General features: G+C 41.3%; 3 protein-coding genes across 3 annotated transcripts; 1 reads left to right on the top strand and 2 right to left on the bottom strand.

Annotated features, from left to right (window-relative positions):
- The first annotated feature begins 773 nt into the window (after positions 1–773).
- Positions 774–4,311, top strand: LOC122764902 (solute carrier family 26 member 6-like). Its single transcript, XM_044018902.1, has 10 exons — positions 774–851; positions 954–1,049; positions 1,175–1,281; positions 1,687–1,756; positions 1,834–1,926; positions 2,684–2,794; positions 2,926–3,351; positions 3,668–3,722; positions 3,808–3,953; positions 4,110–4,311. Exons 1-10 carry the CDS (start codon positions 774–776, stop codon positions 4,134–4,136), a joined length of 1,209 nt encoding a protein of 402 aa, XP_043874837.1. The 3' UTR covers positions 4,137–4,311.
- LOC122764901 (transmembrane prolyl 4-hydroxylase-like) lies at positions 4,312–11,815 on the bottom strand. The gene is made up of 9 exons (XM_044018901.1): positions 10,976–11,815; positions 10,792–10,873; positions 8,567–8,757; positions 8,376–8,472; positions 7,501–7,663; positions 6,712–6,897; positions 6,388–6,478; positions 6,073–6,196; positions 4,312–5,012 (listed from the first exon to the last, which is right to left on the bottom strand). Exons 1-9 carry the CDS (start codon positions 11,312–11,314, stop codon positions 4,762–4,764), a joined length of 1,524 nt encoding a protein of 507 aa, XP_043874836.1. The 5' UTR covers positions 11,315–11,815; the 3' UTR covers positions 4,312–4,761.
- A 2,496-nt stretch (positions 11,816–14,311) lies between these two features.
- On the bottom strand, positions 14,312–24,883 carry LOC122764900 (myosin heavy chain, fast skeletal muscle-like). Its single transcript, XM_044018900.1, has 41 exons — positions 24,867–24,883; positions 24,702–24,755; positions 24,255–24,470; positions 23,870–24,013; positions 23,448–23,604; positions 23,331–23,358; positions 23,126–23,237; positions 22,853–22,945; positions 22,696–22,759; positions 22,482–22,580; positions 22,289–22,392; positions 22,020–22,158; positions 21,774–21,892; positions 21,535–21,684; positions 21,220–21,390; positions 20,823–21,129; positions 20,600–20,667; positions 20,420–20,507; positions 20,222–20,339; positions 20,008–20,131; positions 19,796–19,932; positions 19,460–19,715; positions 19,124–19,366; positions 18,857–19,033; positions 18,628–18,773; positions 18,375–18,465; positions 17,870–18,259; positions 17,645–17,771; positions 17,432–17,550; positions 17,131–17,327; positions 16,868–17,051; positions 16,620–16,785; positions 16,330–16,454; positions 15,932–16,240; positions 15,645–15,848; positions 15,441–15,566; positions 15,191–15,361; positions 14,981–15,085; positions 14,761–14,856; positions 14,546–14,677; positions 14,312–14,459 (listed from the first exon to the last, which is right to left on the bottom strand). Exons 3-41 carry the CDS (start codon positions 24,456–24,458, stop codon positions 14,439–14,441), a joined length of 5,811 nt encoding a protein of 1,936 aa, XP_043874835.1. The 5' UTR covers positions 24,459–24,470; positions 24,702–24,755; positions 24,867–24,883; the 3' UTR covers positions 14,312–14,438.
- Between the last annotated feature and the right edge of the window lie 623 nt (positions 24,884–25,506).

Genomic DNA, 25,506 nt, shown 5'->3' with positions numbered 1-25,506 from the left:
TACAACGAAACAAAATTAAGGACAGAGATAGTTAAAGCTGTGGTTTGTACTTTTACAAATGAATGAAAGTCTGTTACATTCAAATACGATGCTGATTAACCCTTGAACACCTAAGCCTCAAAATGTCCGTCTGGACTGTTTTTTGCTTATTTTAATCCAGAAAATGTCCTGTGAGTAAGTGCTTTTGCCCATTTTTCCAGAATAACTTTCAATTTCTGACTGTTATTTACAATTTACTGCATGTTAAAATAGTGTATTAACAATTTAATGAAGTAAAACAATACATTTTATTGAGAAAAAAACACTATAGTTGTAAATAGACACCAGATGTTAAATTTGAAATTTGAAAAGTATGAAACAAATTTAAAATAACATTTGTTATAGTCCAAACAACTGACTGATTACATGCCCGCTTCTGCCAATCAGCCTGTGTCCACACCTCACAGTTTCCTGGATACAATTAATGCTACAGTAAAAGACAGATAAAACTAGATCAAATCAGGACAGCGTCCAGTGTCAAGTGTTTTTGAGCTTTTAGAAAAACATCATCACAAGCCAAAGTTACTGTCATCCTAGTAAACAAAATAAACATCCATTTATACCAGTTACAGTATCTGTTACGTTTGTGGCTGCTGGTTGCGATCACTTACCCCACCTTTAGTAGTTACCGATACATTTTTATAAATGTGTGTTATTTACTCAAACTATTCCCAAACACTAATCCACATTGATTGCTTTTGACTCGATTAGCTAACTTTGTGCTGCTCTTGCAGATGGCTGGATTGGCCTCAGCTCTAATTGTGCTGGTAACCATACTGAAACTTGGACCACTGTTCCAGGAGCTGCCAAAGGTTCTGCTGCCTCACATTTTGTCATTACTGTACAATGATACACAAAATTTGTACGTGTCTGTGTTGTGATGAAGTTTAAGACGTGGGTTTGATGCGTTTTAGGCTGTCCTTGCTGCGATTGTCTTTGTTAATCTAAAGGGAATGTTCAAACAGCACTTTGACGTCATTACACTGTGGAAGCACAGCAAGATCGATCTGGTAAGAGTAAGAAGAATGTTTGCGATTATAAAAAATGTCAATGTTACGTAATTGTAACAGAATTTGTATAGTGTTGATTCTGGAGAATGTTCTTTTAAGAATGGGTCATGTGATGTGTCCCCTAGGTGGTGTGGTTGGTCACATGGGTGTCAACACTGCTGCTGAATCTAGATCTGGGTCTGGCAGCTTCCATTACCTTTGCTCTGCTTACAGTTATATTCAGGACTCAGATGTAAGACCTATCTGCACTTCAGCATATTATATATTTGTCACTGCCTAATCTGAATTATGCTGTGTGTGTGTGTGTGTGTGTGTGTGCTTGGATCTGTTACCTATATAGGACCTTTGCTGGCATAAACACTGACCTTGTCAGGACCTGTAGCCCTCATGGAGACCAAAACCTGGTCCTAATGAGACAGAACCTTATTTCTTATTTCTAAGCTTTGGGTTGTGGTTATTTTACAGTTTAGGGTTAGGTATTGACTGGTTATTGTTAAGGTTAGTGATAACACTTAAATTGGGCAGCAAAACAAACCTGTGTGTGCGTGTGTGTGTGTGAAGCACAAAATAATGAACAGAAATATTATATAATTCCTACATCACAAGATTTTATCTGTTTTTTTTACTCAATCCTTAGGCCAACATACTCTGTTCTGGGAAATATTCCAGGTACAGAACTGTACTTGGATATTGAGACACACAGAGAGGTAAAAGCATAAAAAAAAAAAAAATATGAATACAAATTCACTGCGACAAAAGCTAAGGCTATTCCTCTGTTTTTCAGGCAAGAGAAATTCCAGGTGTGACTATTTTCCGCTCCTCTGCCACAGTATACTTTGCCAATGCTGAGCTTTACCTGGAGGCCCTGAAACAAAAGGTTTGTTCTCTTTCTTACTGACACTCTGTCTGATTTATAGCTGGTGACAATTTCAACCAAATGGTAGAAATTAAAGTTCCTTGTTTTATCCGACAAACATTCCAAACCCCCAAAAATACTTTCAGTTATGAAATGTGACAAATAAGCAGCAGATCCTTGTATTTTAACCCTTAGTGCTCAGAACTGTGCACCCATGGTAAAACTCCTTATATGGATGTTCTGGAAGTGTGTGTTTATACGTCACATATTCAAGCTTTTTTTGTCTTCTTGTGTGTTGTTGAGTCAAAGTTATGATTCATTTTATGTCACATTTTTTGCAGTGAAACAAAGTAGCAATAATTGTGCAGATGTCACAAAATAGAGTGTTTTTCTTTTCTTATTGTTCATAAAAATAAGCCAAGTGAACTTTAAACTGTGACGTATATTTCCAAATTTTACAAATTCAACCTGATTTTAAACATTTTGAGTACTTTTTGCTCAATTAATTTTGTCAGATTGCCTAGGTTGAGTTGAAAAAAAGGATATAAGACACTCTATGTTGCACATTCTTGTACCCTCTGTATATACTGTAAGTTTACACATAGTAATGGAAAAAAGCAGCTAAAATGCTCTGTGTTCTAAGAGTTCTAAGAGAGGCAAATAATTAACTTTTGAAATAAATGTAGATAGATTTTCTGTCAATTCTTCTGGTTCCTTTGGTCTTGTATGTTATATAATATTTTATCTTTTTCTTTCTTTCTTTGTTACCTGTCTCCAGAGTGGGCTTGACATTGGTAAAATGATCATCTATAAGAGGCGACAGGAGGCTAAACAGAAACGCAGAGAGAGAAGAGCTGAGAGACGGGCCAAGAGGCAGGCCAAGAGAGAGGTAATACACGGGAAATGTATGTTGTTGTTTGTCTTCATGGCCCTGTGGTCTCCTTGTCCAAATGTTATGCTCTCAAAAGTCTCAAAATAAGTTGAGAAAGCACTCAGTCTCACTTCTTTTGCTGACACAAGAGACGAGCACAGAGAGGAGCCGTACAGCCGCCGTGTGCACCTGTGTTCTCTGTGGAGGAAGAGGCCGGCTGGGGCGACACACGCATGGATGAGAATGTCACAGGCAACGTAGATGAAGGCTGGACGGAGAGAGAGAACGGGACAGTGTTTGTCATCCCGACCTCTCCCCGAGCACCAGACAGCCCCTGCAGATGGGAATATCTAAAAGGAGGAGCTCCAGACTCGACAAGTTTGGGCTGGATGTCTGACCTGCAGGACGGAGACACCACCACTCTGGGCTCCAGCAGTGAGGACACGCTGAGTCGTGACCTGGAGCGGGTGTCGCTTGGTTCTCTGGGCAAGTGGACCTGGGACATTCACTCCATCGTTCTTGACTTATCCACTGCGAACTTCATTGACACGGTGGCTATCAAGACTATTAAAAATGTAAGTACCAAAAGGGCAAATATCCATTAAAGAAAGTTGAATGGGAATTGAAGCCATTAGTGCAACCTTTGAGGCTTGAGTAACATGCAGGTTGCCTTGAAGTTTTTTCGGGCAAAGGTTTTCTAAAAACAACAAATTGTCTGACACTAGGTTAAATAGGGTCTGCATGATTGTGATATTCCTTTTAATTGCTGAGGATAAAACTATTATTTCTATTCGTATTTGGTGTTTATTAAGTGTGTTACCCTGATAGTTCACTGTGAGGTAAGGAGAAATGTTGATGAGGATAAATAATCAGTATTTGTTATGCTCACAGATTTTCCAGGACTTCAGTGAAATTGATGTGGATATCTACATTTCTGGCTGTCAAGGTACGAAGGCGAACACTTAATGACTCCATTCAGGCCATAATCGTCTTTGTGGCGTCTCACAGTGTCAAACTTTCTCCCTCTCCAGCCTCTGTGGTGGAGCAGTTAGAGCTTGGCAACTTCTTCTCCGAGTCAATAACAAAGAGACACCTCTTTGCCTCCGTTCACGACGCCGTGCTCTACTGTCAGGACCACCGTGGAGCAACATCATTTCCCACATTTGAGCCATCAGTGGTGAGTGTTGATTTTCAGGTGTCAAGTAAATCATGACAGACAAAGTGTCAACTGTCTCATCCTTGTCAGCACAATGACATTACACTGAGTTAACATCCAGATGACAGATTGTGTCAGTTTAACTAAATGATGATGTAAAAACTGGTCTGATTTCAGGACATGCACAGCAGTACAAAACTGTAAGGACTCCACTGGACAACAGGATCACAAAACTTGTAAATACATAAATGCTTCAAATATACTGATATTTATACATTTCATCTTCTGACAAGTGTGACATATTATTGGAATTGAACTTTATTCTGTGTAAGAGAGTTACAGTGCATTCTAATAATTAAAAAAACAACCCCAAAACCAATCCAAACAAATGTGTATTTTAATCTTAGTGGAATCTGAGACAAGGCAACATGCATCAAACTGACAATGTAACGAGCCTATTTGGTCATCTCAATAACAAGGTAGGACATTGAAATGTTTCGAGGAGCCATTTCAAGTTTTCAAGTGCAAATCTCGTCCACGGCAACGGCAAAACCTGTGAAGCTAACGCGTGCAAAAGGGTGTCTGTTTTGTTTCTAGTGCAACATTCCTATGACGGGAAATTGAAGTTGATGGAAAACAAGATTGGCATAACAATATCCAAGCAACATTTTTTTTACCAAAAGCATCTCTTTACAGTTGCATAAACCCACTGTGAATCAATTCCCTGAATAAGTCTTGTCTACATACTGGTCACAGAGGGAGTTACCAAAAACATTGTGCAAAGGATTGAGGGTAGACTTCTTTCTTTTTTAAATACAAATTTAATCAGCTACAAGTCTTGATGGATGTCGGAACTCTGCATGTCAGTGTTCAAAGTCAGACTTTCATCCTCTTCATCCTCTATCTCCTCCTCATCCTCCTCCCCCTCCTCCTCTGGCTGCCGTGACACCAGCTGCTGATAGCGAGCTTGTCGAGCATAGTCCGGATCAATGTTGATCCATTTATTGGCGACCCACTTTGTGCCGTGAGTGACCACACAGCCTCCGTGCAACGCATATTCATCCTGCTCCCCCACCCAACCTATTGAAGAGGAAAAAAGAGACACTTAAATTAAATTAGGTTTAATTTGCATTTTTATCACAGGCTCACACAATCACACATAACAGGACTTTGTACGTAATATTAACCCTTGGTGCTCACTAAGCATGTGGTGCGCCCATGGTAATTTGCCATGGGAATAATATACAACTCCTTATATGGACATCCTGGGGGTGTGTGTTTATAGGTCACATATTCAGGCTTTAAAAATGCGTTTATTTCATCTTCTCATACGTTGTTGAGTCAAAGTTATGATTCATTTTATACCGCATTTTTAGTTGTGATATAAAGTAGCAATAATTGTGCAGAAGTCACACAATAGATGTGTTTTTCTTTTGTTTTTGTTCATAAAAACAAAACAAGTGAACTTTGAACTGTGACGTTTTTCCAAATTTCGTAAAACTCAATACAATTTTAAACATTTTGAGTACTTTTTGCTCAGGTGTGTTTATATAGTTGGTGAAAATGACTTTTTTTTGTTTATCAGATTGCCTAGGTTGTGCTGGAAAGGATATAAGACACTCTATATTGCACATTCTTATAGCCTCTGTATATACTGTATGTTTTAACACAAAGCAGCTGAAATGCTCCGTGTTCTAAGGGTAATAATAACATCTAATACAGGCCTCTTCCTCCACAGAGAACACAGGTGCACACGGCGGCTGTACGGCTCCTCTCTGTGCTCGTCTATATATTTGGCATCATTTTATACATTGAACTGCCCATTCCAGTTTTAAATATGAGTAAGATAACTAACAATATGTTCTCATTTACAATAAAGACATGGAAATTGGCAGCCTGTGGCCAAGGGGAAAGGGAACTTGACTTGTAACCGGAGGGTCGCCGGTTCAAATCCCCACCCGGCCAAAAAGGGCTGGTGTACCCCTGAGCAAGGTACCCAACCCCCAATGCTCCCCGGGCGCCACTCAGTGTGGCAGCCCACTGCTCCTAATTCTAGGATGGGTCAAAATGCAGAGGAATACTTTCCCTAAGGGGATTAATAAAAACTAATTAGAAATTAAAAAGATAATGAAAATCTTACCTCTTCCGTCAGAAAGGTAGTTGTACCAGAAAACCGCTGTCCCTTTGGTGGGCTTCACCCTCAGGTTACTCTTGTCACAATTTCTCCTGGTGTCCAAAAGGTCCACGTCATTCTGTATGAGACACTAAAAAAAAAAGACACAATCAAACCCAAACCTTTTAAACGTCAGGCCCACGCACACACACACTCTGACAGAACACCGGAGCTAACACAGATATGAAAGACATGCACAGTATGTACACAGTTTTTTTTTAGTTATTTTTTTTTTTACAGTGCTCTCCGAACACATTTCCAGACCCATACACTATTACGCACCACTTCATCATAGGTCCTGTTGTCTGCCACAGGGAATGCGGTCTCCCCGCCCCCCTCAACAGAGTTCAGGTAGAAGAGAACTGTGATGTACCTAAGTATGCAGCACAGATTTAAATTGACACACACGTATGGTGTAAACAAACACACACACACACATTCAAACATACATAGAAACACTCCACAAATAAGTGACACACATCTTCGACGTCCCACACACTAACATGCCAGCTGTCACAATGGAGTGTCGATGCACAGTTTAGTGCCACACTGGACATATGGATTCAGTTATTGACAGTTATCCAGTCAACACCTGAGCAGTCTCACCTGCAAGATGTCTCAAAGGGAGTGGAGGTGTTGGCCGCGAGTCGAGTGTGTGTGCACGCGGTTTCGGGATACACGGGGCCGCTGTCGTGGTGGGCGTGGTAATGTCCTCCCTGCTCATAGCGAACCACCTGGAGCGGTTCGCTGAGGTCGACTAATGTGGGAGGGAGCCGGGTGAGGCGAGTCACTCTTTGTTAGAGGTAAAGGAGAAGATTTGATAAAGGAAATATTATAAGGGTAATTATATTTCTAAATCATTCTCTTTTTATTCGTGAGAAGCACATCTCCAATTCATACCAATTTAAAGGAATACACCGATTTGCATTTAGCTTTGTATTACTAGAATAGGGGTAGTATTTTTGAAAAATGCTTGCTTTGCTTCCCAATCTCAGTTTTCTTTGAGTCGAGAAATATCTTCTAGTGACACGTGGTCCGAGCCTTGGTCCGAGGCTTGAAACTGCAACACTAATTCTGCACTTTTTAGACCCACTGGTAGGGGGGCGGGGAATGTAAACAGTGTCCGCCCTCTTTGCTTACACTTAGAGTAACAGGAACAGGTGGCTGGTGGGCACGTAACAAAGAAAAAAATGAAGATATTTCTCAACTCACGGGAAACTGAGGTTGGGAAGCACAATTTTTCAAAAATACTACCCCTACTCTAGTAATACAAAGCTAAATGCAAATCAGTGAAGTATTCCTTTAAGTCATAACAAGGCAAAAAGAAAAAAAGAGACAAAAGGCATTGACATAAAACAACACGATGAATGCGGGGTAGTAGTGTATCTTCCTAACCTCGTCTTGATGTCCTGGAGGACCTGGTGTGCTCCTTTTCCCTGGTAGAGCCACGTGTGTCTGCTGTTCCTCACCAGCTGACTCCTTTTCACCCCTCGCTGCAGCAGGAAGCGCTGAAAGGCGTCGTTGCTCAGCAGCCTGAACTCGTCCAGACTTAGCAACCCTGCCCAGTGTAAACAAACAAGAAAGTAAACACAACGCTGACGCCCTCGATACAGCTTTGAGTAACGATGATCATCTATATTAATGGCTGAATTTAAAACTATGTTAGATTATTTTCATTAGGGTCAGTGTAAGAAAATATAGTAACGTTAGTATACACAAATTAACATATGAATGCTTATTCTTTATAAAATTAAAATGTCAAACCAATTCCTACAACATTATGGATGTGTATGACTGGAGGTTAAATCAGTGTGTTCAAAACTAAAGATTTTATTAATGGATGCTGAAAATAGTGAACTATTTTAATGGTCACGGTTGTATTTTCACAAAAACACCAGTGAAGTCTATATAAATATTTGACACTACACTTGAGTGAACATTTTCCACAAGTGTGTATAAAAATATAGCCACAAATTAACCTTTAGTGCTCATTTAGTAGTGATATAAAGTAGCAATAATTGTGTAGGAGCCACTCAGGTGTGTTTATAGAGTTGGTCAAAATTGAACTCAGATTGTGCTGTAAAGGATACAGCACAATCTATAGGACACTCTATTTTGCTGCAGCCAAAATGCTCTGTGTTTAAGGCTTAAACATAAAGCTTATGATTTAGATTTTATGTGAATTATTAACCATTTTATATGACAAGTAAAAATAAAAAGTGAATAGTCCTGGTTTGAACCCAAAGTAATGAATGAAGATGATTTCTAACCATTATTATCCTTGTCAGCTTTGAGTCCAGCATAGATTTCTCTCAGATTCTCCGGAGTCAGCCAAATGCCGTCCCTCACGCGGGAATGAGTCAGTATCTGTTAAAGAGGTCAGGATGAGTTCATCTACTCTGTACTCTCAAACTATGACACTTCAGTGTGTCCTGACAATGCATAAACACAAGACATACACCTCGTGGAGCTGCAACTGTCCGTCCTGGTTGATATCGAGAAGGTTGAAAATCTCCTCTGGGCTGAGGTTGAGCTCCTTGGCCAGCTCCTCCTGACCTTCTTGCACCATTAACTGACTTTCCATGAGACCCTTGAGCTGCGCCAACTGCATCACAACACGGCACTCATCCTCAGACAGAAACCCAGGAATCTCTGCAGAGTAAAACACAGAAAAACTGAGATACAGAGAAAACTCTCCTGGGACGGCAGGATTTTTTGACTGCAGCACTTTCTGTAACGCATGCTTTACATTTTCTCATTGGCAGCTCTTGTCACGTTGCATTATTGTGTTGTATCATTGTTCTATTTTACAGTAGCAGCAGGTTTACACAGCCCCAAAATGGAAATGAACCAACTAAAAGCAGATAATATAGGCTGAGTAATTGTTTAAAGCTTTCCCACATTGTTGGGCTTTGCTGCTTTGTTTTATTTCAGATGATTTATGCAGTGGAAATCTCGCCAATAGAGTTACCATACCATAAGTTCTGAGAGACTGTGATGATCATTTGTTTCCTGAGGTTCAGATGAATCAATAATCACGATGGCAGACTACTGTGTATTCACTGAAGTCAATCCATTTTAGTACAAATGTATTTCTGTTCATTTCCCTTAACTGGGTCATATGTGCAGTTGGAGCACTCTTGCCTCCGAACGTATTGATCAGCTTCCTACAGCTTTGATTGATCACACAATGCTTTGTGTGTTCATTATCGTTCATTACTGCTACACGAGCGGCCCTGGTTTTAACACCTCTTTAACCGCAGGGGCATGAAATCTGCGGGTTTTTAAAAATACTTGAGTTTGACATCGCTGCTGTCATTGCCCTGTACTGCTGTCATCACATAACAATCTCACCATCTCTGAAAATCTCTGCAAATCCTTTTTTGTTTTGTTTTTTTGCAGCATAGCATTTTTTGTCATCAGTGCATTTGGCACCAGTATTGAGGCAGCCCTCGTAAACAGAGTATATGTATAGTGGAACAGCCTGCTCTCCCTCTTAGCTGCTGTGTAATCGGTCAAAGCCTCCTGTGTCTCACTGCACTCTGAGATCTGATTGGTCCAGATCAGCTGCATGTGATGGGACATATTTAGTTGGGAGGCTGTAAACAGAGCTCAGAGGTACAGTCGTGTCGCTCTCTCTGAGATCATTTCATTTATATTATACTTAAAGTTAATTATTGATTATTATTGACATAAATCCTCCTGCACCTACTGCAAGAGGTACTGGTCACTGGCTGCCACACTTTAAGACTAAGTACTCTTAATGGTGAAACCACATTAGTCCATTTTGTTTTAAGGGTGAGGGTTAAGCCTTCTATCCTCATTAAAAAAGCAGAGCTCTCTCCCATTTTTATTTGAAAACACTGGCACTGCTTTACACAGTAGTCAGAACAGAACACGTGTATATGAAGACAAATTTAACACTTTTATCGTTCACTGTTATTAAAACAGGTTTATCGTGTAATCAGTCTCATAATGGAAATCCTTATTTTATACTTTTCATTATTGCTGTTTTTCACGACAGTACAAATCACTGCGGAGGAGAGAATCAGCTTCCTGGTTAAACCTGCACGCCTGAATGTCCAGTGTTCCTGAATGATCATGCACCTCTCTTAAAATTGCAACATGCGCTGTTTATATAATATCATAGTAAATTTGGATGTCTGTTCAAATTTGAACCCTAATAACCTGTTTCGAGTTCAAACTACGCAGCCCAGAAGGGCATCAAACCATCTGAAGTAAGTACAACATTGCCCAGCAGTGGGTGCTAGGTGCTAAGCTTGACCTTAGATGCGGACGGTTATTGTTTTTGTAAAGTAAAGGTACTGTTCTCAGTCGAAACGCGAGCAGGACCAAGGACTTTACTGTTCCAGACCGAACTGTACCACGATGGATGCACACAGGGACATTCAAGTGAGGACGGACACTCAGGGCAGCTGTCCTGAGTGTCTAAATGTACCGACAAACGGGCGAGGCAAGAATACAAACTATTCAAAGGTCACGTAGAATTTGTTCAAAAACCCCTGACAGCCCTGCAATGTCATACATAAAATACAATCCTTGAAATCATGCAGAACAATTTGATAGGAGTAATTGGAGCATAGAGGGGGGGCATCATCCACCCCTACCCCCCAAGCCTATGCTTAAAGCCGGCCCTGGATGTATGTGGTTTTTTTTTGCTCTTACCAAACAGCAGAGGTTTCAGACTCAGAGTCCGCATTTCATGCACTTTTCCTGGCACTAGTGTCACAGTCTGAACATGTCCGACCTGAAACATAAATCACACAAGTGATGCTGTAAGTGAGTGAGTGGGATACAGACAGAGGGATTACTGAGGCAGTGATGCACACGCCACATCCACAGTACTCACTCTTATCCCCTCGATTCTTTTCAGAGAAACATCTCGCAGTATCTCCGCTTTCGATGGCGGACGTCGCGTCTCTGCGCGCTGCTGGTTGTCGCTGACAGCGTCGCGCCTCGGGCTCGCGTCCTCCTGCCCGCTGCTGTAGTGCACGTAGAACAACAGCGCGATGACATTAATGATGTAAACGTGGAAAAAGACCATCACGACCACGAAGTAGGAGCGGGAACACACGCTGCTCTTGTGGCCGGCGAGGCGCTCGCACGGCGGCCGCAGCGGCAAGGACGCCGCGCTCCCGGACGCAGTCGTCGTGTCCTCGTCGTGTGCGGGTTCCCGGTCGTCAGTCATTTTCCTGAGAGAGTCAAGGACCTGATTCCTCCTCTGCAGCAAAATCCATGCGATTCATCAAAAACAACAACAAGACGAGCGCGCCTGCTGGACGCTCAGATGTGGAAGATGGAGCTGAAAGAAAATCCATTCAAGATCAGCGGTTGTTCATAGTGAGGATGTGCGCGATGAAGCAGAGAAGTCATCTCTCATGGGAAATGCATGGTGAATGTGTTTTTGAGCCGCAGCCGCGGACACTGCAGCAGTCAGCGGCGGCAGCAGAGCGCACTGACTGCGCATCCGAGTCCACCGCGGAGCTCCTTCCACGAAAAACGCTGAGCAGCGTCGTTTGAGTGTAATAATCACACCTTCAGAGAGGATCCACGCATTTAAGAGCACAACATCACACTGATCCGTGGATACAGTGAGAGACAAACCCAGCCCGAGCCAGACAACAACAGCCCTGTTCACCGCGCTATACTGACCTCTGCTGACCTAAACACACACGTGGCTCAACTCGCGTGTCAATAAATCCATACCTGACATCATCAGTTTACAGCTTTTATCTTTGTTTACGTTATTTACTAATAACTTGATTTATATGAGGTGCTGTTTGTAAAGTGGCTCAAGCTGAAAATAACGTCAACATTTTGCCACATTTAGCACAAAACAATGTGTAAAAAAAATAATGTGAACCCTTTTCCACATTTACACCAATATTTTTTAAATTTAAATACATGAAGTGTTATCCATGTCCACCGTGAACATGCAGTATATAGTATATAGTGTATATATGTATGTATCTCTCTCTCTCTCTCTCTCTCTCTCTCTATATATATATATATATATATATATATATAAAGGCCCAAGACTGCAAGAGTTTAAATTTTTGATGATGCCAGATATTAATGGTGCACAATTAATCAAATCACAGCGTGAGCCTGTGCACGTTTAAAGCTGCAACCTAATTCAATGAAAAGTGACTGAGTGATAATGAAACAGACTACAAATTGGTCTGTACTTGATCCACAGAGCTCATTGCGCATGTCTCATCTCTATACTGCTGCTGTGATGATTAACACCATTATATTATACATGTGTCAAGAACTAATCTGACAGTACTTAAATATAGCACCATACATCTGCTTCAGGTCTCTTTCTTCTATTTCTATTGATTTATCCTCTCTTCCCTCTTTCCTTTTCTCTCCCCACTTTACCCTCACCTCTCCTCTCTCCCCCAGTTTCTCCTTCCACACCAAACAGCCGAGGCAGATGACTGCGCAACTCTTAAGTTCGGTCTCTCTATAATACTGTAATGTCTTCCCCTCACTATGGTGAGATTATTTATGCTTTGATTTGGTACTAATAAATACACTTTGTTAGATCAGAATTATTTGATTTGGTAAAGTATGAGATAGCGTTGGACTTAGAACAAAAATTCTTTGTTATATCACAATCACAAATGACAACATAAATCGTGCAGCTCAACCTGATATAAACCTTGTTTATTTTGAAGAGTAAACTCAGATAATGTCACAGTTTAGAGAGTTAGAGTTATTCCTAATTTCAAAATTACAGTTAAGTGCTGTTAAACATGCTGCTGTGTTTATGTATTTGACCTTTGCACCATTGCTAATGTTGTTTAAAAATGCAAAAATGAGAACATGATTGAGTTGTGAAGACTTGATTAATGCCATACGCAATCCTAGATTATGTACTGATACACCATATGTTACTCACTTACATTAACCTTTAACGTTACCCAAAGCAAACAACAGCTGATGTTTGTTTATCTACAGTATCTGCCAAACTGAAGCATCTTCTAACTGTCATTACTTCCAATGAGCAATGTCATCCTCAGCTAATTTTTTTGTTATTTTAATATATCAGCTCTGAACAGCGGTATCGTTGCAGTGAGAAATCACTTAGTAACTTAGTTATTGTAAGAGTTGCTACAAAGCAAGTAAACCTGTGTGAAACCAAACCCAGACAAACTCAGTGTGTTAGTAACACAGAGTGCCTGCAGGTGGCAGTATGGTCCCCCCGATAGCAACACACTGACATGATGTACTCAAGCATCCAAATGTTTCATGGAGTACAATTCTATCTGCATGCTTGGCTCAGTGAGCTGCAGCTTATATTACTGAGGTCAGAGCCACCGCGGTCTTCCACCATACTGATGACGGAAGACCTCGACCTCCGATGATGTGCCTTGAGTTTTTTTTATTGTTGCCGTCCAACTTTCTCTGGCCCGAGGAGTCAACTATGTTCTAATTTTGGGAACACGAATCCACAACAAAAGTCATAATTTAGTCTTTGTCATTTCATTTAAAATCGCATCGCAATACACGCAACAACAACATAAATAAATGTATATAGTTCTTACTATTTTATTCAGGGGGAAAAAAAGAATCAATAATTCAATTCAGAAGTTGGGTCTTGGGCCATGGTTCTCAAACTGTGGTATGTGTACCACCAGTGGTACGTGAGCTTCCTCTGGTGGTACTTGGGGGGAAAGTTAGTAATACTGTTTATATACACTTTATATATAAGGCAGAATTTTGAGTGTGTAGAAAATAACAAAATATATTAAATAATAATGAGTCATCCACAACGTCGCCCCTCTCTCCGTATCTCTCCGACCTTCTCCACATCGCCACTTCCTCCTCCCGCTCCCGCAGATCCTACTCCATCATCGACCTCACTGTGCCCTCCGCCCGCCTCAGCACCATGGGGAGCAGAGCTTTCAGCCGCTCTGCTCGCCATCTCTGGAATTCACTCCCACCAGACATCCGCAAATCTGACTCTCTTCAAATCCAGACTCCAAACCCACCTGTTCATAATAGCTTACTCTGTAATTTCACTCCACTTATAAATAAAATGCGTTATTATTATTATTACTTCGAGAGCTCAATATTTTCTGTTAGTTTGAGGGGGGGGGGGATACACCATGGGACTGCACTTGATTCTGTATATGTGTGTTTATCATTTAAAAATAACCACATAGACACAAAGTAATGCAGCGTAATCTACTTTTATTGATATTTGGCTATCACAGACAGCATGCTTAACATGCTAAGGTGAACGAGAGACAAGATGAAGTCATATTTTATGACTACTTGTGACTGTGTTGTATCGTTCCACCTCACTCCCCGGTTTCCTTGGTCTGAAATGACAGAACAAAGGCATGTGAAACATTTGTCCAGATAATCAAACTCGTCGCAAACTAATTTAATCTCAAGTCATAATTACCTTGACGATTTCACGACTCTTGGCTCTCAGCTTGTTGACCTGAGACTCGGCGATGTCGGCTCGCTCCTGAGCCTCCTCCATCTCATGCTGGACTTTCCTGTACCTGGACAGGTGACTGTTGGCCTGCTCCTCCTGTGTAATAAGACAAGAGGTTAGAACCAGTCAAATGACTTTGTAATTAATGTGGGCTCTAATGAAAACCTAAATTCACTTACAGATTCTTCAGCCTGTCGTTTGTAAGATTTCACTTTGAGCTGCAGCTTGTCCACCAGATCTTGAAGTCTGGAAATATTCTTCTTATCCTCCTCAGTCTGTTTTGAATAAGAAAAAAGAACATTGTACCAGAAACAGTTTGTTTTAATGACTATATATTATTATTATAATTACTTGATATGTGCAGTAAATTATCTATTAATAAATGAAAAAGCAGTTGACCTGATAGGTGAGTTCCTTCACTCTTCTCTCATATTTCCGGACTCCCTTGATGGCGTCAGCCCCTCGCCTCTGTTCAGAGTCAACTTCACCCTCCAGTTCACGAACCTTGAAAGAAGAAGGAGAAGAAGAAGAATGCATTGGTTTTTAAAAAGCAAAAATGCTCTCCTGCTGCATAATAAATATGAGTTGCTAGGTCAAGACGCCTCTTACTCTAGCCTCCAGTTTCTGGAGCTGCTTCTTGCCGCCCTTCATGGCCAGATTCTCAGCTTCGTCAAGGCGGTGCTGCAGGTCCTTCACTGTCACCTCCAGGTTCTTCTTCATCCTCTCCAAATGAGCACTGGTGTCCTGCTCCTTCTTCAGCTCCTCTGCCATCATGGCAGCCTGACATTTGGAAGCAGTAATACTCTTTCAATCATCTGTCTTTGCTGGAGTAATGTGACGTGTATACACGGCGACTCACATCAGTGATGGCCTTCTTGGCCTTTTCCTCAGCATTTCTTGCTTCCTGAACAGCATCTTCTACTTCTCCTTGGATCTGAATGAGGTCAGCCTCCAACTTCTTCTTGGTGTTGATGAGACTGGTATTCTGTAAAAAATATCATTTTTGATTATGTACAGCACTGTATCTTTCATGTTGTGAAGTATTTCGAATAGCTTTTTTTACCTGAGAGTGCAGTAGTCCCACACGCTCACTGGCGTCGACCAGCTCCGTTTCAGCCACTTTGCGGCCTCTCTCCGTCTGCTCCAGTGCAGCTCTCAGCTCCTCGATCTCAGCCAGCATCAGGTTGTTCCTGCGCTCCACCATGGCCACCTGCTCCTTCATGTCTTCCTGACTTCTAATGGCTTCATCAAGGTGCAGCTGAGCGTCCTGAATTAATCATAAAAACACATTTGTGAATCAGTCCAAAGAAAGTAAACTTTACCTGCACGTTCTCTGACACTGCACCATACCTTCAGCTGTCCTTGCACGTTCCTCAGCTGTTTCTGGGCCTCAGAAGCCTGGCGGTTGGCGTGGCTCAGCTGAATCTCCATCTCGTTGAGGTCTCCCTCCATCTTCTTCTTGATCCTTATGGCATCATTCCTGCTCCTGACCTCAGCATCCAAGGTGCTCTGCATGGACTCGATCACCCTCTGGCTGTTCCTCTTGATCTGCTCAATCTCCTCGTCCTTCTCTGCAATTTTCCTGTCAATCTCACTCTTGACTTGGGTGAGCTCAAGCTGAACACGCAGAATCTTGGACTCCTCGTGCTCCAGGGCAGCCTTCACACACACACACACAAAATCTACGTTATACAGCTCCAGACTGATTTACATCGTGTTGAATAAAATATGTATTTGCCAGACAGTACCTCTGCTTCCTCAAGTGCAGTTTGGAGTTCGGACTTCTCTGCCTCTGCAGACTTTTTCGCTTTCTCCAGTTCATGAATGGTTTTTCCAGTCTCACCAAGTTGCTCGGTTAAATCGGAGATCTCCTCTGTAAGAATCAAAGTATATGTATATATGTATATAACATAAATGTTATGAGAGAGTGATGTACTACGTGTAAAACAGTAAATCAACTATAAATCTCTTTAACTCTTTTGTTAAACTTTTGTTTGGGCATATGCGAATACTATTATTTTTTTCAAAGATAGCATACGTTGCAGATTTTTGTTTTCCCTCTTCAAGGTCTCCAGGTGATCCAGAGATTCCTCATATGAGTTCTTCAACTTGAACATTTCAGTGCTGAGGGACCGAGCTTCTTTCTGCGATCCCTCCAGCTCCGCCTGGCTTTCCTCATACTTCTGTTTCCACTCCGCAAGGACCTGAAAACAAAAAAGGACACTCATATATTGCCGTTCAGTGATTCATAATTCAGTGGCGTTTGTTTGGAAATAAAATTCAAACCTTGTCAAAGTTTCTTTGCTTCTTGTCCAGGTTAGCAGCCAGAGCATTAGCTCTCTCCACGTCAATCATCAGGTCCTCCACTTCACCGTGAAGTCTCTGCTTGGTCTTTTCCAGAGAGGCACATTTTGCATTCACAGCCTCAATGGCTTCCTCTGCATCCTGAAGACGCTGGGCAAGTTTTTTCCTGTTTAAAGATGTAAGATATGATTTTTATGATAATAAAATGCATGTGGAAACGTTGTGATTTCAGAACTGTCCATTACTTGGCCTCCTCCAGCTCCTCAGTGCGCTGAATGGCATCAGTTTCGTATTTGGTTCTCCACTGAGCCACCTCGCTGTTGGCTTTGGACATCGCTCGCTGTAGCTCAGCCTTGGCCTCCTGCTCCTCCTCATACTGCTCTCTGAGCAGATCGCAGTCATGGCGGGATGACTGAACAGCATGAGCCAGGGCGTTCTTGGCCTGACAAAGAAATTAAAGATTTGTTTTTTAAATAAATCTGCCTCACTTCAGTTCAAGCCTTGGACTGTTGTCTGTGCCACACTGAATTTACATGGTGAACATACTTTAACTTCCTCTTCGATGTGTCTCTTAAGTTCTTCAATCTGCTGCGTGTAAGCCTGCTTGCTTCGGGTTAGCTGAGAGATCAGGGCTTCTTTCTCCTCCAGCTGGCGACTGATTTCTCCTATAATGCAACAGTGACTGAGATGAGAACTAATCCTAAGGCAGTATGAAAATGTACTTTGAATTAGAATCAGAAAATGTAGATTTTTCCTCACCGTTCTCTGTTTGCAGTCTTGCCTTCTGAACCCCAGTGTCGTTCAGTTGTCGCACATGTTCATCATTCTTGGACTTCAACTCACTCAGTTGATCCTCAAGAGTGCGGCACATTTTCTCCAGATTGCCCTTCAAGTTAATAAAACGTGTTGAAGAATTGCATGATTGTCTAACTTTGTGTGATGAATGAAATCAAATGTGTAGCAGTATACAAAATGTTGACCTACCTTTGATTTGGCGACAGACTCCATATTGCTCGAAAGGTCATCAATCTCCATCTTGAATTCACTCTTCTCCTTCTCCAGCTTCTGTTTGACTCTCTGGAGGTTATCGATCTGTTCCCCGAGCTCTGCCACACTGTCGGCCTGTTTCTTGCGCAGAGCGGCAGCGGTAGCCTCATGCTGCAGGGTGGACTCTTCAAGATCACGACGCAGCTTCTGAAACTCGGCCTCTCGCTTCTTATTCATCTCAATCTGCACGGAAGTGGCTCCTCCAGCTTCTTCCAGCCTCTCGCTGATCTCCTCGAGTTCCCTGGAGAGATCGGACCTCTGCTTCTCCACCTTGGCTCGAGCCGCTCGCTCAGCCTCAATCTCCTCCTCCAGCTCCTCAATACGAGCCTGGCATTTATATGTTATTAAAGTAGGTGAACATTCTTGTATTTTTATGACATGAAGTAAAACACCTCTAAAGTCAGTGAGGTGCAGACATGATTACATCAGATACTGTACCAACCTGAAGTTCTTTGATCTTCTTCTGAAGCTGAGCACTAAGTGACTGTTCATCCTCAATCTTGCTGAGAAGCTGGCTTGTTTCAAATTCCTTCCTGTGTTGCAAAACATGTTATACATATTCATGTATTCATATTCAATATTTATACGACTTATTTATATTATTGTGTGTGTCAATTTTTATATCCAAATGTTTAGTCTGGGATTTGCACTCAACAAATCCAGTTTAATTGAACATTCAAGATCATTTGACTCACTTCTTTATTTTCTCGTCAGCCTGCTGCTTGTCATTCTCCAGATCCATGATGGTTTCATGGGCCAACTTAAGATCCCCCTCAAGCTTTCTTTTAGCACGCTCAAGGTCCATGCGAAGCTTCTTTTCTTGCTCAAGAGAACCTTCAAGCTGTTTTTAACCGAGGCGAGGAATGAATATAATGGTATATATTTTCACAAAAATCAAAACCACTGTCTGTTTTTACGACTCACGTCATCCACTTGCTGCTCCAGCTTCACTTTGGCCTTTGTCAGAGTGTTGACTTTGTCTTCCTCTGCTTGCAGATCGTCAAGTGTCTGCTGATGGGCCTCTTGGAGAGCTTTCTTCTCTTTGCTCAACTTGGCAATGGTCTCATCTTGAGAAGCCATTTCTTCAACCAGGTTTTTGACCTAGTGAGTTCAAATGTATTCAGTTTGAATATCTGATCAAAGTGTATGTAAAATTGTAACCGTCAAGTAAAAAAAATGTATGACTCTCACCTTGTTCTCCGTGGCATGTTTCTCCTTTTCCACCTTGGCCAGTGTGAGCTCCAAGTCATCGATGTCTTTCTTCAACTCAGAGCATTCGTCCTCCAGCTTCCTCTTCTTTGCAGTCAACTCAGCATTCATTTCCTCCTCATCTTCCAGTCTCTCAGCTGTCTCTTTGCATTTGGCCTCAAGCTGGATTTTCGCTTTAATGAGCCCCTCGCACCTTTCCTCAGCATCAGAAAGGTTTTCACCTTCCTAAAAATGATAGAAAGCAGATTTAGAAGATTTAAATAAGACGTTTAACAAGGGTTTTTAGAAATTCACATAGATTGTAGTGATTCATCTTACCGACTGCACTTGCAATAAGAGGTCATTCTTTTCCTGCAGGAGAGAAACCATCTTCTCCTCCAGATCTTTCTTCTTGGCCAGAGCCTTTGCTAGCTCCTCTTTGGTCTTTTCAAAGTCCTCTTTCATTTGGGCCATCTCTTTCTCAGTCTCTGCACTCTTCAGAAGAGGCTTAATCTTGAAGTAGACCTTCATCCATGGCCAGGTCTTGACATTCATGAATGAGCGGATGTTGTACTGAATAGAGTAAATGGCCTCCCTGAGGATAAAGGTAACCAAGTTATTTTCTGATAGCTGGATTGATAATAAGTGCCAAGATAAGCTAAATGTGACTGATACCTGCGCTCCATCATCTTGACAAACTCTTTCCTCATGACGTAACCTCTGCAAAGAGCCTGAGTCATTGTGATCAGGATAGCCAGTTTCTCATCCCTCATCTCCTCCAGAGTTCCCAGCAGCCCAGCTTTAAAGAACACCTAAAGGAGAACAACAGCATTAGCGTATGCATTTTAAAGGACACCCATAATGAATAATAATAATTAATTGATCACCTTTGTGTGTCCGAATTTGTACTGGGTTTGATCGACATCAATAGAGCCCAAGAGTTTCTCTGAGGCCTTTTTGTTGTCAATGAACTGCCCCTCAGGGATGACACTGGCATTCAATACTTTGTATCTGATTGGAGAGAAAATGTTTATTAAAGAATAATTGATTGCAGGGGCTAGGGTGCAAACATTGTCAGATTTGATGAATATTAGTGATTACCTCTGCTTGAAGTCACCATACAGGATTCTGCTGGGGAAACCTTTCCTGCAGATCCTGATACCTTCCAGCACACCGTTACACCTGAGCTGGTGGATGACTAGGAAGTTCTCCATAAGACCTAACGGCACGCTAAAGTCAGTTTTGTTTTGTGGTGTCAATAATCTTTTTGAATGTATTCATGAATACTAGAGAGGTTACCTGGAGTCTTTGATTCATTTGGAATTAAGCATCGCACAAAATGAGGATGGGTGCTCCTCAGGTTGGTCATCAGTTTGCCCAAATTCTCCTGAAATATGTCAATAATGTTTGAATTAATACTAAATAATGAGGCATGTTTTCTGTGGCTTTGATTCTTCAAGTAACAATTGCTATACTTACCCTGAACAAAGCAGACACTGTCTGAAAAGACCCTCCCTTCTTCTTTCCAGCTTTCTTTCCACCACCCTCTGTTGTGGCCACAATTGAAGGGAGAAAATGTTTTTTTTTCTGTCAAAACTGTTTTCTTACATGTAATCTTCAAATTAACCAATGGGTTTTAACATCTAATGAACATCAGCATCAGCAAGCACTGCACATGTTGTTCTCTGAAATATGATCGTACCTTCTCCTGAGGCATGTGCTGCATAGAGGTGAGCCAGCAGTTTGACTGAAGACTTCTGGTAGAGCTGAACCACTGAGTCATTCAGAGGATCCTTGTTCTTGTCCAGCCAGCCAAGGACATTGTAATCAACAGTGCCAGCATAGTGCACCAGAGAGAAATGGGCCTCAGCTTTGCCTTTGGCAGGCCTGGGTTTCTGGAAGGGGGCACTTTTACCAAGATGCTGGTCGTACAGTTTGTTCTTAAAGGTCGTGTCAGTTGCCTTGGGGAACATGCACTCCTCTTCCAGGATGGAGAAGATGCCCATTGGCTATTCAGAGGAAATTATGAATGAAAACAAATTCTTCAAAATCATCAGACAGTTTCTGTATTTGTGAATATACAGCAGCATGTGGCTCACCTTCTCAATAAGCTCAATGCAGGCTGCCAAGTCCATACCAAAGTCAATGAACTCCCATTCAATTCCCTCTTTCTTGTACTCTTCTTGCTCCAGGACAAACATGTGGTGGTTGAAAAACTGTTGCAGCTTTTCATTGGTGAAGTTGATGCACAGCTGCTCCAAGCTGTTGAACTAAAGAAATTAAGATGCATAAAATACTGGCAAGTGCTTTCACTAACATTGTTTATACCCTTAGCTTTGATGTGGTAAGATATCCAAATGCAAACATTATTGGAATGACTATCTGTAAGAATATGTTCCATCAACCAAACTTACATCAAAGATTTCAAACCCAGCGATATCCAGGACACCAATGAAATAGCTTCTGGGCTGCCTGGTGTCCAGCATCTCATTGATTCTGACGACCATCCACAAGAACATTTTCTCATAGACAGACTTGCAGAGAGCCATGACGGAATTGTTGACCTGATTTAACAAGTGAATGGTACAACATTAATAATGATATGAAAATCAATAAAACAAGTTTACATTCAACAGAAGCAAAATCCTCTGACCTGAGGGACAGTTTGGCCTTTGGTCACAAACTCGTTCCCGACCTTCACTCTGGGGTAGCATAGCGCTTTGAGCAAATCAGCAGAGTTCAGACCCATGAGGTAGGCGATTTTATCTGCCACTAAATACAGAACACAAGTTTTCATCTTTAAAAACACATAATACCAGCTTGACTTCATCAGCGTCACTCCTGATTCACTCGTTGGAAAACCTGTGACATTAAATCTCATGGTGAGTGGACGTCGTACCCTCAGTGCCATCAGGCTCGGCCTGCTCTTCACGCTGCTTCTGCTTGAATTTCATGCCCCCATGATGCATCACAGCACCAGTCAACTTGTAAATGTATGACTTCTCTTCTGCAGTGAAGCCCAGGATGTCAATGGCAGTCTGTATTAAAAAAGTTTGTCAGTGGTAAACATTCTGCTGCATCGACAAATATTTAGCATCTATTGGACACTTTTAAAGCAATTTACTCATTATTTAAGCAATTAACTTTCAATCATAAAGTTTTCCTTACATCAGTGGCTATGAATTCTTCAATGTCATTGATGCTCTTGACAGTGATTTCACCATGACTAATCATAGGATAGTCATATGGGTTTGTGGTAATCAGCAGAGCCTCTGAAGGAAACAGGAAAAAAACTTGTAAACAATACAGGCGTTATCATTTACTTCAGGAATAATGATCTCCTTATTTGCTCATGTCACACCTATGAGCTCAGGTTTGTGGCCCGTTGTGAGCTGATAGAAGATGTGGTAGCTCCTCTCTGCAGACAGCTGGAACGTCACTCGAGACTTCTCCAGCAGATCTGTGTGTGGGGGGGGTTTAAGTGTTTATGATGAATATCTCCTGAAGCAAAGCTGTACAGTAGGAGTTGACAGTACATAGCAAGCAATACATGTCATGTGCAATGAGCTTCTTACAAGTTTCAATATCAGCTGAAGCCAACTTTCCAGTTGTTCCAAAGTGAATTCTGATGAATTTTCCCTATGCAAAAACAGGTTAACATTTACATTAGAACTCTATACTTTTGCGCAAAATAGCAACAACTTTTTAAAATGAGATAAGACAAAAACTTACAAAACGTGAAGAGTTGTCATTCCTCACAGTCTTGGCGTTACCATAAGCTTCCAACAGCGGGTTTGCTGCAATGATTTGATCTTCCAGTGAACCCTAAATATAACAATGATTTAGTATCATATAAACTGTATACAGTATATATATATATATATATATATATATATATATATATATATATATATATATATATATACATATATATATATATATATATATAAATACACATGCATACATATTACATATCATATTTTCATATTATTTGATGTCAGTTACCTGCATTTTTCCAGGAATATTATCAGTTTTCTTCCCTCCAGCCACTGCAATTGTTGCAAAGTACTGGATGACACGTTTAGTGTTGACAGTCTTTCCAGCACCGGATTCTCCGCTGTGTTTATGTGTAAAAAAAACAATTATGTGAATCATTTATACATCATGTATTATTGTTTAAATTACTGACATCCATAGTGCTGGCACGTACGTGATCAGGATTGACTGGTTTTCTCTGTCTGTAAAAGATCCAAACATTACACAACATTAGGAATTTACTTTAATGGCCGTATTATTGGACACATTGTAGCACGGACAATAAGTTTACCCTGCAGCATGAACTGGTAGGCATTATCAGAGATGGAGAAGATGTGGGGTGGAGCCTCAATCCTCTTTTTCCCTCTGTATCCAGAGACAACCTTTGCGTCGTACACTGGGAGCCACTTGTAGGGGTTCACAGTCACGCAGAACAGCCCTGAGTAGGTCTGTAATAGTGAAATATTTGAGAAAAAACATTAATATGAACATGCTTAAATAAGTAAAGCTACATCTGTATAAGCCACTGCCATTGTTAAAACCTGTGCTAAGATGCTAGCCTACAAAGTGCTTCATGGGTCTGTTACCACCTACTCAAATCCTCTCCTAAAGGCTAATGTTACCCCTTCTCCTCCAAATGTTAATTTCCGTAAGGTGTCCATATTTTGTACTGTAAATGCTATGAGGTTAATCTTTCTATTCGACTAAACTTACGTAGATCATCCATGCCGCATAGCGCTCTTTGAGGTTATACAGCACAGAAGGCTCGCTGAGGTGGGTCATCATGGCCATGTCCTCAATCTTATCAAACTTTGGAGGGTTCATGGGAAAGATTTCATCCTCTTTTACAGTGATGGTCTGTCAAAGAGGCAGGAAAGGACACATATAAAACAAGTTACCATGTAGCAGCCATTTTAGCAGTCTAGTTGTAATTTATTTTTAAAATCTTACTTGCTATTAACAAATTACAGATTTGACCATCTGCAAACTAGTTTTGTCAGTAGGATAGATCAAATTTACTTTTACTACTCCTGAAATAGCCGTGTGTTAAGCTAAACACATCCCACAACAGTCCAAATCATGCAAGTGCAATCCTCACCTTTCCAGTTAGAGTCTCCACCGTGGCTTTGCCACCCTCTCTCTTTGTAAGTTTTCCCTTGAGGTACATTTCCGTCGGCTCAGTCACAAAGTATGATGACTTAGCATCAAACGGAGTGTTCTGAGCTTCAATTCTTTCTCTTTCTGGCTTCCGGAGGTAAATGGCCGCCGGGCCAAAACACTCCATTTCCGGATCCACACTCATGATGACCCTTTACTGCAAGTGAGGAAACGAGACAATTTCAAAAACCAGAAAACTAGGACAGATGTTTGCATAAACAGATTGGTCGTCCTTTATGTTTGGTTTAAGACAATTACAATAGCTGCAGGACTGAACTAATTACCAATAAAGTTTCGATGTTCATATAGGGGACAGCCTGTTTATCTTTAGCTGTAATGGTAATTAAATTGTACTCATGTGGTGGTAAGACAGTGGTGTCTGATTTACCTTGGAGCACACCAGGTGAAAAGGCTTGTTTGTGGCAGACTTCAGTGCAGATTTCTGAAAGAAAGGAGCAAAGATGTGAGCATCACAAAGCCTATTGCTCAATTGCTTGGTAGTTTTGTTTGTAGGTATTGAGAGTAACTGCATCTGTGCTGCTGAGATGCTTACCTTTGCTGGGCGCCTGTCCTCAGTGCTGATGTACTGCTCCTTTATATAGAGTGATGGGAGCCTATCACACTAGTCCTGCTCTATTTGGTCATGATTCTTGTCATTATGCTCATGGAGTAGTTCTTAACCCTAGCTGTAACATTACATAGTTTATGAGATGTCTTCCATCACACATCATTGTGCAGCTTAGAACTCGGGGGGGCAAATGAGGCTTTTAGAAATTCTCAAATATCCTGAAATCCTGGCAAATAATAGGATGCAGTGATTTGACTTTATCCTTGTTTTAAATAATATCTTTTTGGCTGAAAATGTGACGAGGAGAACACTATTCTGAGATGTAGTTTTTGTGAGTTGGTTCTGTAGCATGTTGATGAGAAGTATTTTTTGCTTGTGAGTACCTCTTTCAAAAGTATTTCTGTAAAAAAAGATACAAAGGGGTGAAGTTTGGTTCATGTATTGCTGTTGAGTAGGTCAGTAGACAGTCCAAAGGTGTGACTAATACATCTTATAAATGCTCTTTGGCACAAAAGTAACCTCAAGCTATGCCTCGGAGAAGCTTTAAAAAGTCACCGATATAGTGTTTCAGAGTCCTTACAAGTCAGAAATTATTAAAAATGAAAGGAGTGCCAGTGAGCTTTAA

The sequence above is a fragment of the Solea senegalensis genome, unplaced genomic scaffold, assembly GCF_019176455.1.
Source record: "Solea senegalensis isolate Sse05_10M unplaced genomic scaffold, IFAPA_SoseM_1 scf7180000017754, whole genome shotgun sequence".
Classification (NCBI taxonomy): Eukaryota; Metazoa; Chordata; class Actinopteri; order Pleuronectiformes; family Soleidae; genus Solea; species Solea senegalensis.
Note: the sequence above shows the minus strand (reverse complement) of the source record. Positions and strands in the feature narration are given on the sequence as shown.